Source organism: Helicoverpa zea, chromosome 23 (assembly GCF_022581195.2).
Source record: "Helicoverpa zea isolate HzStark_Cry1AcR chromosome 23, ilHelZeax1.1, whole genome shotgun sequence".
NCBI lineage: Eukaryota > Metazoa > Arthropoda > Insecta > Lepidoptera > Noctuidae > Helicoverpa > Helicoverpa zea.
In genome coordinates, this window is record NC_061474.1 from 8,901,946 (window position 1) to 8,914,605 (window position 12,660).

The 12,660-nt window shown below is 35.7% G+C and overlaps 1 protein-coding gene across 1 annotated transcript in view; it reads right to left on the reverse strand.

Annotated features, from left to right (window-relative positions):
* Positions 1–2,662: 2,662 nt before the first annotated feature.
* Positions 2,663–12,660, reverse strand: part of LOC124642055 — an 81,298-nt gene continuing 71,300 nt past the window's right edge. The window contains exons 3-8 of the mRNA XM_047180354.1: positions 12,114–12,236; positions 9,136–9,334; positions 7,920–8,007; positions 5,926–6,025; positions 4,862–4,991; positions 2,663–3,203 (exon numbers count right to left, since the gene is read on the reverse strand). Coding sequence (XP_047036310.1) covers positions 2,996–3,203; positions 4,862–4,991; positions 5,926–6,025; positions 7,920–8,007; positions 9,136–9,334; positions 12,114–12,236 — 848 coding nt within the window. The 3' untranslated portion in view covers positions 2,663–2,995. The remainder of the gene's footprint in view (positions 3,204–4,861; positions 4,992–5,925; positions 6,026–7,919; positions 8,008–9,135; positions 9,335–12,113; positions 12,237–12,660) is intronic.

The window sequence follows — 12,660 nt, forward strand, 5'->3', positions numbered from 1 at the left end:
ATACGACATACGTCCCTTTTGTCCGTAGATATTGTTTGATCTAAAACTAATAATAACTCGATTAAATATTCAAATAGTTTAGACTCGTTTGCTTACAGAAACGCAGTGGTTAGTTTACTAATTCGTTTAATTAAATTAACTGGGCTTGTAGTGTAAAATTTGGGGCTGTTTATGAACCTTGGCCCTGCTGGGCCCCGCTGGGGTTGCTGACATCTCTTTGAGGAGCGCGTGGAACAACGCGCGCCGTCGACACGGGTCTGTCGTCTAAGTAGACAGAGGGACGATGAACCACCCGAACTCACCGCCCACAGACCCACGCCTACGGTGGCCGGGAGTCATCTCGCGACACCCGGCGCCCATGGTGTCTACCTGGTCCAGCGCGGCGGCCGGGATGAGAGGTGCGAACTCTCTGGCGTTCCGCCTACTGTTTATGAACCTCTTCTTGACTTTGCAGTTGAATAATATTCTATTCTTCTAGCTTCCATTATTCTATTCTTGCTATTTTGAAATTAATTATCCGTTCAAAAATTACAACGAAAACCAGGCAGTATATATGTTATCTAACTATTCCAATACTGAATAAGACCCATTGTAGTTACCCGACCCGTTATGATTACCTGAAATAAATTTATTTTATTTATTTATGTTAATTTTTTGTTTATGGGCACTAAACGAAAGGTTACGGACTACTGAAACAATTTGGAAAATTCTTACAGGGTTTTTGATGCTACACTGTCTTCAGGTAACATACGCTATGTCAAAAATTATATCCGGTTACGGGATGAAGTTCCCACAGGACGCGGGTAAAACTGCAATAAACAATATACATAGGTAATACATAGTACTTTAAGTCTCGTGGACAAAAAGTATACTATTGAAGCATTTTTACAGCCGATGAAAACTTTTAATTACTTTTTAATGCTTTTGTTTGGCAATTTGGCTGGCGGATATATCCGGATAAGCCATATCTTTACCCGGGGGTATCATAAAAAGCCGGGTATGATATTGGTGAACCTTTTATTATCACCTACATTATATCCCTGTTAATGAAGGATTATGACCATTTAAATGATGATATATTTCAAAATGAATATAATTCCTGACCGCGGATTTGTGAAAAAGTATGAAAATAAAATGGGAGGAATGTGGAAAAACAGTACTTTGTTTATACCTCATTAATTATCAAGATTGAGATAGTTTGTACGGATGGTTGTTTGTGCCTCTTTCACGTCAAAAATACTGGATGGATTGTGATGAAACTTGGCACTAATATAGCTTAAATTAACGAAGTATTACATAGGGTACTTTTAGCGTCTGTCTGGGAAGTAGTGCCGATCCGAGGTTCAACCGTCCCAAATCTAATATCAGATGTAGAACAAAGAAACAATAGTATTGATCAACAAGTTTTATTTCAATCTACATAATTTTACTTGATTATGACTACAACAGTATATTTCATTATTATACACACAACACCACGACTTTAGTCTTTCTTATTGAAATTATTAATTCAATATACAAACACTCGTATAATATGTGATTTAAATAAACTACAAAATTGAGAAGAAATACCCATTCTGAAAGAAATGAAATTAGTTTTCAAAATGAAACACACTGTAAATATAGAGGTAAGATATTTTGAGCATTATTATTTTGACCACATAGTAGGTATAAAACACAACCCTTCTTGAAAATTGCCTTAAAACAAAGTCGTTTCTCGCTGCCTGTACCTATGAATACTTTGAATTTTGATGCGAATTCTTAAAATAGATAAATTAATTATAATAAACTATAGAAACCTTCTATTATGTAAGTTATACCCGTAGGAAGCCGGGGTAATAAAACATAACCGTTCTTCGTAGTTCTGGGGTAAAAGTCTTACGCGAGTGAGTGCATATTTAAATTAACAAAGTCTATCATCAACACTAATTAAACAATCACACAGTGATAGGTTATAAATTTAAAAATTAAATAAATCTGTAATATGTGCATCATCGGTCGCCTGGCGGCCATTTTGGAAAATCTAGCTTCCTGATTGGCTAGATTTAAAATGTTCGATGTGTATGCGCATATTAGAGTACCAAGGTTTTTTTGTTAATTATATTAATAATATTTATTTTTAACAGAAAATTAGTGACGAAATAAATAAATAACTTAAACTTAGGTTTCGTTTTATACACAAGACGTTAGTATAAAATTGGGTTACATATTTTTTTTTTGTATTATAATTTTGAAAAAGAAATAAAATTCGGATTACATGGAATAAATGAATATCCGATTTTTTTTATATATTTTAGTTATTTGAATAGACTACGGTGGTATAATAGCTCATTTACATTTATTTGTAAAATCAACATCCAAAAATAAAATAGTATAAAAGAAACCATATTTTACAGAAATAACATTTTTAAATAATTTTACATTTACAAAAGTAAATAAATAAACCATTCAATTAATAAGTTAAGCACAATAATTTAAAACATTTTCACACAAGCACACAATAAATTACATTCACACTTCAAATTAATAAATTAAATAAGAATTTATAACTATTTTAGTACAATAAGTAGATTAGCAAAGACATTGTTTATTCACAGTTTTTTTTTTTCATATTTTATCGGTCTTCGAAAAAAATTAACAAGTTTTTTATATAATGGGTAAATAAGACACTGCCAAAAAATCTTGCATAATAGCATAGCATAATATCTTCTTTTTAACAACTTCTATATTTTAGATAGGACATATACAAATAATTCAATTCACAATTCAATTTCAAACCCTCTACAAAAATGGCGAAATAACTCAAACCTTTGAAACTGATACAAGACCTTAGCAGTTCATACAAGCTTGTTTCATGTATTTTCCTAGCAGTGACCAACTTATTGATATCATGGTAGGCTGTAGGCTTCTACAAATAATTGAATTCACAATTTTAACCCCTTACAAAAAATGGCCAAAATACCCCCCAACTTTTGAAACTTACAAAACAGTTTGTTTAATGTATTTTTCTAGCAGTGACCAACTTATTGATATCATGGTAGGCTGCGACCATGGTATGTGTTTTCGGCGCATTGGCCGTACAGGTAGGGTAGGCATACATGCAATCCGACGCCTCTTGGCCTCTCCGAGCTGCCTTCATGTATTTGAAGAACCGAAGGATTTCTGGGTTGTCCGAGACTGGGCGACGGAGTTCGTTCAATTCTCTGTGAACATGGAAAAATAGTTTTTATTGTTTTGGGAATACTTGTTTTGGGAATTTGGAAAATTGCAATTTTTTAAGCAAATGTTCACACAATTGAGATTCACTAGTCAGTATTCAATATTTGCTATTATTAAATAAGTAGCTTTTGTCAGTAGTTTTACCTGTTTCCTGAGGGAAGTGAACCCCGCAAAAATTATAAAAATAACAATTAAGCTGAATTAGGTACAGTCATATCGGGTAAATTCTATAAATATTTTCAGGTAATGTAGGCGGTAAGGTTTTTCTTATTCTCTTGAGTACTAAACTAAAGTAGACCAAATTATTTAAATGTCTCTCATTTTGGCCGTTAAGCGACCCCTGGGTATTCAGATTTTTTGGACCCATTTCAGGAGAAATCTTGTTTTTCGTGACTAATGTGCCATTTAGCGAATAAATGGAGGTATCCCATTGAGAGTTAGGCATTTTGGTTTCAGGTATTTTCTGAAAACGCGAATATTTTTAGTACAAGTGATAATTTGAACGAATTGAGAGTGGAAGCTATTTTTAGAATTCATACATCAACACACTAATATTATAAACGTGAAAGTTTGTATTCGTGTACGTTTGGATGGTTGCTACTCTCGCACTCAAAAACTACTGAAGGATTTTGATGAAACTTAACACTAATTAGCACGTGTGAGAATAATTATGCTACTTTTTACCCAGATAATAGGCTACTTTTTATCCAGGTGCCTGAAGTAGTTCACCCGAGACTTGGGTTATATTAAAAACAAACAATATAATAGAACACAACTGCTCACAGTCAAGGCATCGAAATGGCAGATTTCAGAGCAGCAAAATTATATCAAGAATTGCTGTTATGAATGCTATATACATTCTTGATATACCTAATTCGGCAAATAAAGAATATTTATTTCTTCTTTTTCAATTATTTGTTTGTTCTTGTATTTCCTCTTAGTTTTGCTAATTTTCATGTGTTAATTAATTAACAACTGAGATTCTAAGTCTGCAGTTGAAGGAAACTTTTCAGAATACTGTTCAACGCATAAGTTCTAGTTAGGAAGCATCTCATTATACTGCATAAGTTGGAAAACTTAATTTGCATAATCCTTTAATGAGGTTTCACGGCTGTTAGAGGAATGAGTCCGTCTTAGTTTTAGTTCGGAACTTAGTCTGAGATTTCTAAGGAGCGAGTTTTCTAAGGAAATCTGTACGCTAGAAGTTGGGGATGCTTCTTCACATAATGTAAAGATAAATATGGTTAGAGGGAATGAAAGAATCTAGTAGATAAAAGTTGTTAAAGAGTATGTTATTTCATGCTAAAATTACTTTAATTGATTACAAATAAACGATGCTACCTTTCCAAAAACATCTTTTCAAGCGTGAACTTAAAAATAGTTTACTAAGTTAGCACTTTTATATATGACAGGAATTTAGGTTCGAAATAATTTTGGAAGCCAAAATATGGAGCTGGCTACTAGTGCAATAGTCAAACGTTAACTTAACTTGAAGTTCTACTTAAAAATATTTTTTTTTTGCAGAAAATTACGTGGTTAAGCGTGACAGAGGTCTATATAAACCCTAATATTTAACAACTACAGACAATATGAGATATCCTTACAATATTTTCATGTGTAGTTTTTACATGATAATACATACCTGCTCAACTGTGCCGACACCAAGTTGCTGTAGGGCGCGAATTTAGCAGGACTGGCGTACATCAGGCAGATCAGCTGTTCCCTGCACGCCTCGATATTCTCGTCCACTGAGTTCTCCGCTGGAGCTAGACCTGGAATTCATAGTGAAAAGTTTAGCAATTGAAATTATCAGGTATAGTCTTAAAGCAAACTACACAGATTTAGATCACGTAACAACGATTAGGTATTTTTTGGGTATCAGAACGACTAAAAACTTCGATTGAATTCAGGATTTTCTAAAAAAAATGCTGCCAAGAGCCGAAGGGTCTTCAGTGAGCTCACAGGCTTTTTTTTCGGTCCAATTGTTTATTTAGCAGTCTATGTCTTTTAATCGTATAATTCGTAGAATAGAAACTTTATAGACGTAGAAACCAACATGTGAAAAAAAAAATGTAGTTTCTTTTATTCACAAGTGTACATTATAGATATACATTACATACATACATACAGTATATAATTCACTACATACTTGTATTATCCAAGATTATAATATTTATCTTTCTGATGTTAACATTTGTATCTAGCACTGAAAGAATTGTTCAAATCAGTGAGTCGTTCTTGAGAGTCGTCCAACCAAACATTTTTTTAAGATTTATAAGCTTACTCTATTGTATAGGTTATTCTAGTATATCTGAACACCTCGTGGACTGCCTCGTTGGTCTAGTGGTCGCAAGCGCGGCTGCTGTCCTCGAGGTCTCAGGTTCGATTCCCGGGTCGGGCCGAAATAGCTTTGTGGGTTTTCTTGAACTTTCACAAAGCATCCCGTAGTCTGGAAGTTGGTGATTGATTCACCCGTGCATCGGAGAGCACGTAAATGTCGGTCCTGCGCCTGATCTCTTTCCGGTCGTGTCGGATTGCCGTCCCATCGGGTTATGAGAATGAAGGAATAGGGAGTGCACCTGTGTCTGCGCAAATGCTCGTGCACTATAATATGTCCTGCGCAGCTGGCTCGATCTCCTTAAATGAGAACAGCCGCTGTGGCCGAAATCGGCCGTGGACGCCATTATTAGTATATCTGAAACTTACCGAGCCGTGCAAAGATACCATCGAGTCGCGATAGCAGCGGTGAGTAGAAGGGATCGTAGTTGCTCAGTATCATAGAGGACGCTGGGATCTTTTGGAACACCTGCAATTTTAGAAAATAATGATTTAGTTTTATATATAATAAAGATATGGAACTTTGAAGTGTTGTAAGAGAGGAGGTGACGACTGAGTAACAGCCGCACCGAATGATTGCATCATGAGATAAAGCAACGCTTGGCACGGACGGTCCACAGATCCGTAATTCTTGAGTTTTTGAGTTTTCCATGTTTCAAAAGATTTGAAGATAGGCAGTCGTTAAGGGTATTCAGAAGCCTGAACATCTGACAACCAGTCCTACCAAGGGTTACCCAAGTAACGAACTGAGGAGATCAGATAGGCAGTCGATCCATGTAAAATACTAGTACTCAGCTTTATCCAGTTAGATTGGAATCCGACCCCGATATCGATGATGTAACTTCCTAGATTTCCATTAATACTACTTCCAATAAACCACAGCAATTTAGACCAAGATAATGTTCCACTGAGCCTACATAAAAGTGGTCTAAGGAGGCTGTTCATACTTACTCAAGGCGATCAGACATGTCTGTCTGTCTTGTCCCCTTTGCTGTGGTATTAACACACCATGAGTAAATGTTTGTCGTGACCAATGTTGGTGGTGATATTTGCTATTATTGGGTAAGACTGTAATAGCTTATTGAACTAGGATGTATCCCGATTTGACCCACGTCTTGGGAATTACATAACTTATACAGGAATGAATTTTAAGCAGTGCGCAAAAAAAAACTGGTGGTCCAGAATCGTTAACAGAACATATCTGCATCATCAGTAAAAAAAAAATTCATTATTTTGTCCGCCCTAAAATCAGCAAAATATGGATACCAACTATTCGTACGCGCGCCGAGCGGAGCTCGCGTCAGTAAACCGGCTTCGCGTTGCCGCCGTGCATACTATGACGACTGTGACCGTACTATCGGTTACAAAATAAACATCTTTCGATATCAATAACTTTTCTTTTTTGTACTAAAACACTACAAAATAAAAATATACGTATCTATAAAACTTATTTAACTATAAGTTGACAAAGTTTGCGCACTGGATAAAATTCATTCCTGTATAGGTATTCATACTCAGAATTTTGTGTGTATTTGTATTATTTATTATGGCGCTGCAAAGGCTCGTATACGTATTTTAATTTGACTACATCATTAATCTATTATGATGTCCTCCAGGCTGATTATATCGGCCATGGCGGCGGTTCTCATATAATGAGATCAGACAGCTGTGCAGGACATACTATAGTGCACAAGTATTTAATCTTTTATATGTTAAGTAACTTCTTTTAGATGTTTTATTCATATCCCACGGTACTATTTCCTGTGCATGGATAAAAAGTAGCCTATGTCATCCTCATCCTCATCCTCCGAGCCTTTTTCCCAATCATGTTGGGGTCGGCTTCCAGTCTATCCGGATTCAGCTGAGTACCAGTGCTTTACAAGAAGCGACTGCCTATCTGACCTCCTCAACCCAGTTACCCGGGCAACCCGATACCCCTTGGTTAGACTGGTGTCAGACTTACTGGCTTCTGACTACCCGTAACGACTGCCAAGGATGTTCAATGACAGCCGGGACCTACAGTTTAACGTGCCATCCGAAACACAGTCAATGGTGTCTAAGATATACTTAGAAAGTACATACAAACTTAGAAAAGTTGCATTGGTACTTGCCTGACCTGGGATCGAACCCGCGCCCTCATACTTGAGAGGTTGGTCCTTTACCCACTAGGCCACCACGACGAAAGTAGCCTATGTGTTATTATAATAATATGTACCTAAGCTACATTATTGCCAAGTTTCATTAAAATCGCTTCAGTAATTTTAGCGTAAAAGAGGCACAAATGTTCCTAGATCCATTCATACATAAAATCTGTCACCCTTAATAATATTAGAGTGGTAGTGTTTAATGATATTAAAAAGTACCTTATAATTATTAGCCGTAGTCATCTGATTCTTATAATAGCTGTTCTTTGAAGGCAGGAATCCAGTTTTTTGACCATCCACACCAAATCTGAAACATTGAATAAATCATCTATTTACCCACTTTAAATAAGACCGGCCAAGTGCGAGTCGGACTCGCGCACGAAGGGTTCCGTAACATTATTTATAAAACGGACTAAAAAAATGCCGTTTGTTGTATGGGAGCGCCCCAAAATATGTATTTAATTCTAGTTTTGAGTATTTGTTGTTATAGCGGCAACAAAAATACATCATCTATGAAAATTTCAGCTCTCTAACTATCACGGTGCATGAGATGCAGCCTGGTGACAGACAGACTGACGGACGGACAGAGGAACGAAAACAATAGGGTCCAGTTTTACCCTTTGGGTACGGAACCCTAAAAAGGAGGAGATTCTAATCTTTTTTTTCAAAATATTACGACAGCTGTTTTGTTGAATATTGTATAAGAAACATCTGTTCTAAGAATATTGTTATTGGGAACAAAGAAAGTATGTAAATAATTCAATCCTGTCAATTTTCCCGTATTTTCCTTGACTGACGTTAAGCCAATAATGTAATGAAAAGAGCAACAACAATATATTTTTTACAAAATTCTTTCTACATCTAACGATAAAAATTCTGTTATAGGTTTTCTTTGGGGAAAAAATTAATACTTGCAAGAACGAAGAAGAATTTAATTTCATGTAATATTCAATAACAATATTCTATGATTCTTCCTGTGTGCTGAATTTCCTTATTAATATTAGTACGGTGGAAAAATTCTAAGATAAGGAAAAAGAGCACGTGGATTGATCGACAAAAAAATTTTGCCCTATTTATTGTTGAATCGCAAGTGTGGTGCTGGCCTATTGATTGTTGAATCGCAAGTGTGGTGCCGGCCTATTTTTGTGAGGACGCTATGTGAACTTGTAAGTTTCTTTAAGTTCAAAACTAATTATCCCAATTTAATAAACAAAACATCGTTCCAGCGCAATCACACTGGCGGATTTTCCACTCGATTTTTCAAACGACCAGTGTAAAAGATGACGTACACACCACAAAACATAAGAAACTTAAACGTCCTAAACGCACATAGGACAAAATAATCACCAGTGTAAAAACGCTGTAACGATCCATCATTTGAAGTACCTCATACTCAATAATATTTTTTCAAAAAAATAATGAAATCTATCCTTACCGTGACATATCTACATTGCCCAACTCGTTCACATCATTGCTATCCCCGTACATGCTATCCTGAGGATAGGCGAAGGTCCCAGTCTGACTCGTCTCATAGCCCATGATGTCTTTATTATCAGCGTTGTAGCCAACCTGGTCATCCACGTTCGCAGGGGGATAGCTGGCTTGGGATGATGAGGCTGATATTGTGGATAGACCTGGAAGATTGAAAATTGGGGGTTAGTGTTGATTTTGATAATTGAAATCTGGGCATATGTATAGTTAGGTAATCATTTTCGTTGGAATAAAGAAGATTCTTCTTTCTTTAAGGATATATGAAAAACAAATTCTAAAGCGTGAGGTTTTTTCCATTTATTTAGATATCAACAAAATTATGATAAAAATTAATGTAGGTAAATATATGACAGCAGTAATTATATAATTCAATTAATACAATATAGATTAATTCATATTTAGACAAGCAAAATAGGAAAAGAAGGATGTTGGGCACCCAAGAATTTTCTTCTTGATCATAGAAGTAAAAGTTTCCAAGTTTTTTATTATTCTTCAGCATTAAAAACAACTTATTTTCAAACCAAAAAATCTACAAAATTCTGCAACATTTTGACGTATCGTCAAAACACAAACAAGACACCATAACAGATATTGATGGCATCTTAAAACCGATTTTATACCTTCTATGGCTTAGCAGCCTGTTTGAAGTTTATGTAGGTAAACGGTAAAAAGTCAACATTTTATATGGTACTAACTTCCGACCGCGGTTTCTCCCGCATTAAGAGGGAACTTCTTCCAGCATATTGATAAAAAATGGCGTAATCATTATGTTATTACGATGGGTTATATCGAGTTTCCAAGAGAACTCTTCAAAAGACCGGGATAAAAACTATCCTATGTTCTTTCTCAAGGTCAACTCTATCTCTGTACCAAATTTTATTAAAATCAGTTCAGTGGTTTAGACGTGAAAGCGTAACAGACAGACAGACAGACAGACAGAGTTACTTTCGCATTTATAATATTAGTAGGAATTAGCAGGGATAGCATTCAATTTCATGAAAAAAGGAAATTTCTTTCAATGTTAGAAAGCTTAATAATCAAAGTATAGTATACTCTTCTTATAACCGGGTGCAATAAGTAGTTCCCTCTGGACGCCGGTGAAAAAAGCTGGTTGTGGTGTGGCATAAAATTAAGTAAATACCAAAAAAAAGGTAATCCTACAATTATAATTTTGACTGCAGGTACAATATTTTTGTACTCCCCTGGACACAGGTGTCTTATAAAACGGGGGAGTTGTAATTTGTTTAGAAAAGCTTCCTCCAAGGCTTGTGACGTCATTGCTGGCTATAATTACGTTAAACTTTTTGTGTCCTACTGTTTACTCTCTTAGCCTGATCACAGAGTCAGTGGTATTATTTCTTAGTAACTGCTCCGTCTTTTGTTGTTTGGTTTTGAAGAAAGCTTTTACTGTATTTAACTATCAGTGGACTTTAATGAAGAATTAAGATATGAGGGCCCATTTTCACCAACAAAATAAACTTCTGAGTAAGGCAAACAGCAGTATATTATCATAATTTCAATCCTCCTACAGGTAAAAGTTAGTTTAAATAATTGATAAACTGTCGCTAAGTGGCTTCAAATAAGAAATCGGAAATTCAGAAAATGGTTACAACGTTATAAAATAGGACCCCTGCTTACTTTGTCACCCTGTGGTAAAAAGTTATCTAGACAAGAACATAATGAGAACCCTGTCTTAGATAGGAGGAAGGTACAAAGCCTAAACTGCCTTTGACAAAAACCGGGTCACATTATTTAAACATACCCAATACATTTAACCTTTCAGTACCCGAATGACAATAGACTATACCAACGAAGTAAGGAAAGAGATAATGCAGGTAGGTCAGCTGCTTTCTTTTAGGTCAAATTCATACGGTGGGCAGGAACATGACGATCATTTATAATCATCGGCACGAATCTTGAGCGCTGACCTTCACCTGCGCAGAAGTGATTTATTAGCAAAGAACCAATCCCGACTGACGGCTATGACGCGATGCGGTGCGGGCCAATCACCGCTTTAGCCCGCCCCCGCGCTTCACTTCATTCCTACAAAGGGACCCAATAAATCACTTCTGCGCAGGTGAAGGTCAGCGCTCAAGATTCGTGCCGATGATTATACGAGTGAACTAACGAGGTTTTCGGGTTCTTTGAGACATCTGTCAACGATTTTTGACATTACAAAAAATGATCGGGTCCAAAGAAGGTGTATAAGGGCGAAGACAGTAACGTTCCTCGTCCCAACACACCGGCATTTTGGCGAGTTACTTTCTTAAGAGATTTTGCTTTATGACATCTCCGCTAGTCATTTTGTTCTCCATGACTATACTACATACTGAGGTCGTTTTAACAGAATTGCTTTTCATTTTACAGGTTTTGTTCAATAGTATAAAAGCGACCTAGTTTGAGACAGTCAGTATTGACTTTTGAACTTTCTTTATTACTTTTCTTTGAGTCCACAAAAAGAGCTTTATTGAGTCGTGACCCTATTTTGATGGATTATAGTTGACACTTTTATTCGATTTTGCAAAAAGGTTTGTAAATAATTTATTTTATTATTTTTGTTTTGATTATGACATTGTAAAGTAAATTGTAGGATTTTATCATATTCTTACGTGATGCAGTTCAGACATTCATTATTACATATATTAGAGTCCGTTTTTGAAACGGGTATTTGAGGCCAACTGGCATATGTTTAGAGCGCCATTCGCTGGGTCTAAAATGTACACACATCCATTTATTAAAAGTATTTTTGTCATCAACACTAAATTCTAATATTACCAGTCGTTGACTGAATACCTGCTCAAGCTTCTTTAGCTTAAAATCATCTCAAATCAAAGTCAAAGTCAACTCACTTATTTCATTTAGGCCTTTAAAAGCACTTATGTACGAGTTTAGATATTATTAGAATTTAAGGTGCTTGCTTACCTTTACTAAGCATCTTTCCGAAGCTCCCCAGTATGCTCGGCAGGAACATAGCAAACAGTATAGTTTTTATTAACACTTGTCCTCCTATTAGTATCGGGATGAAGAATTTGTTTAAGCCAAACGCTGAAACAGAAAAAAAATCATCATCGTCATCATTGGTTATAATTTTTAAATATACAGGTTGATTCAGCGGTGGATTTACCACGGTGGTCACTGTGGGACTTATGTACTCTCTTTATATGCTCCTTATCATCTCCTGTATACTTTCCTTATGTACTGTATCTGAGTTCTCCCTTACATTCGCTTATATGCCACAACTTCAACAAGATTTCATCAATTGTCATTTTAAGCAGAAATTGAAATCTTCGTCCGTCTTTATTTTGAACACATTCAAGATTTAATATTAAAACTGATCATGAATAAAGCTTATGAAATTTATGTTATTTAAGATTTGAATACAAGTCATAAAAATCTCAAAATAATTGTCATTAAGGGCGGAGTTAAAATATAAATGAGAGAGAAATGGGACATTTTGTGTAATTTACCG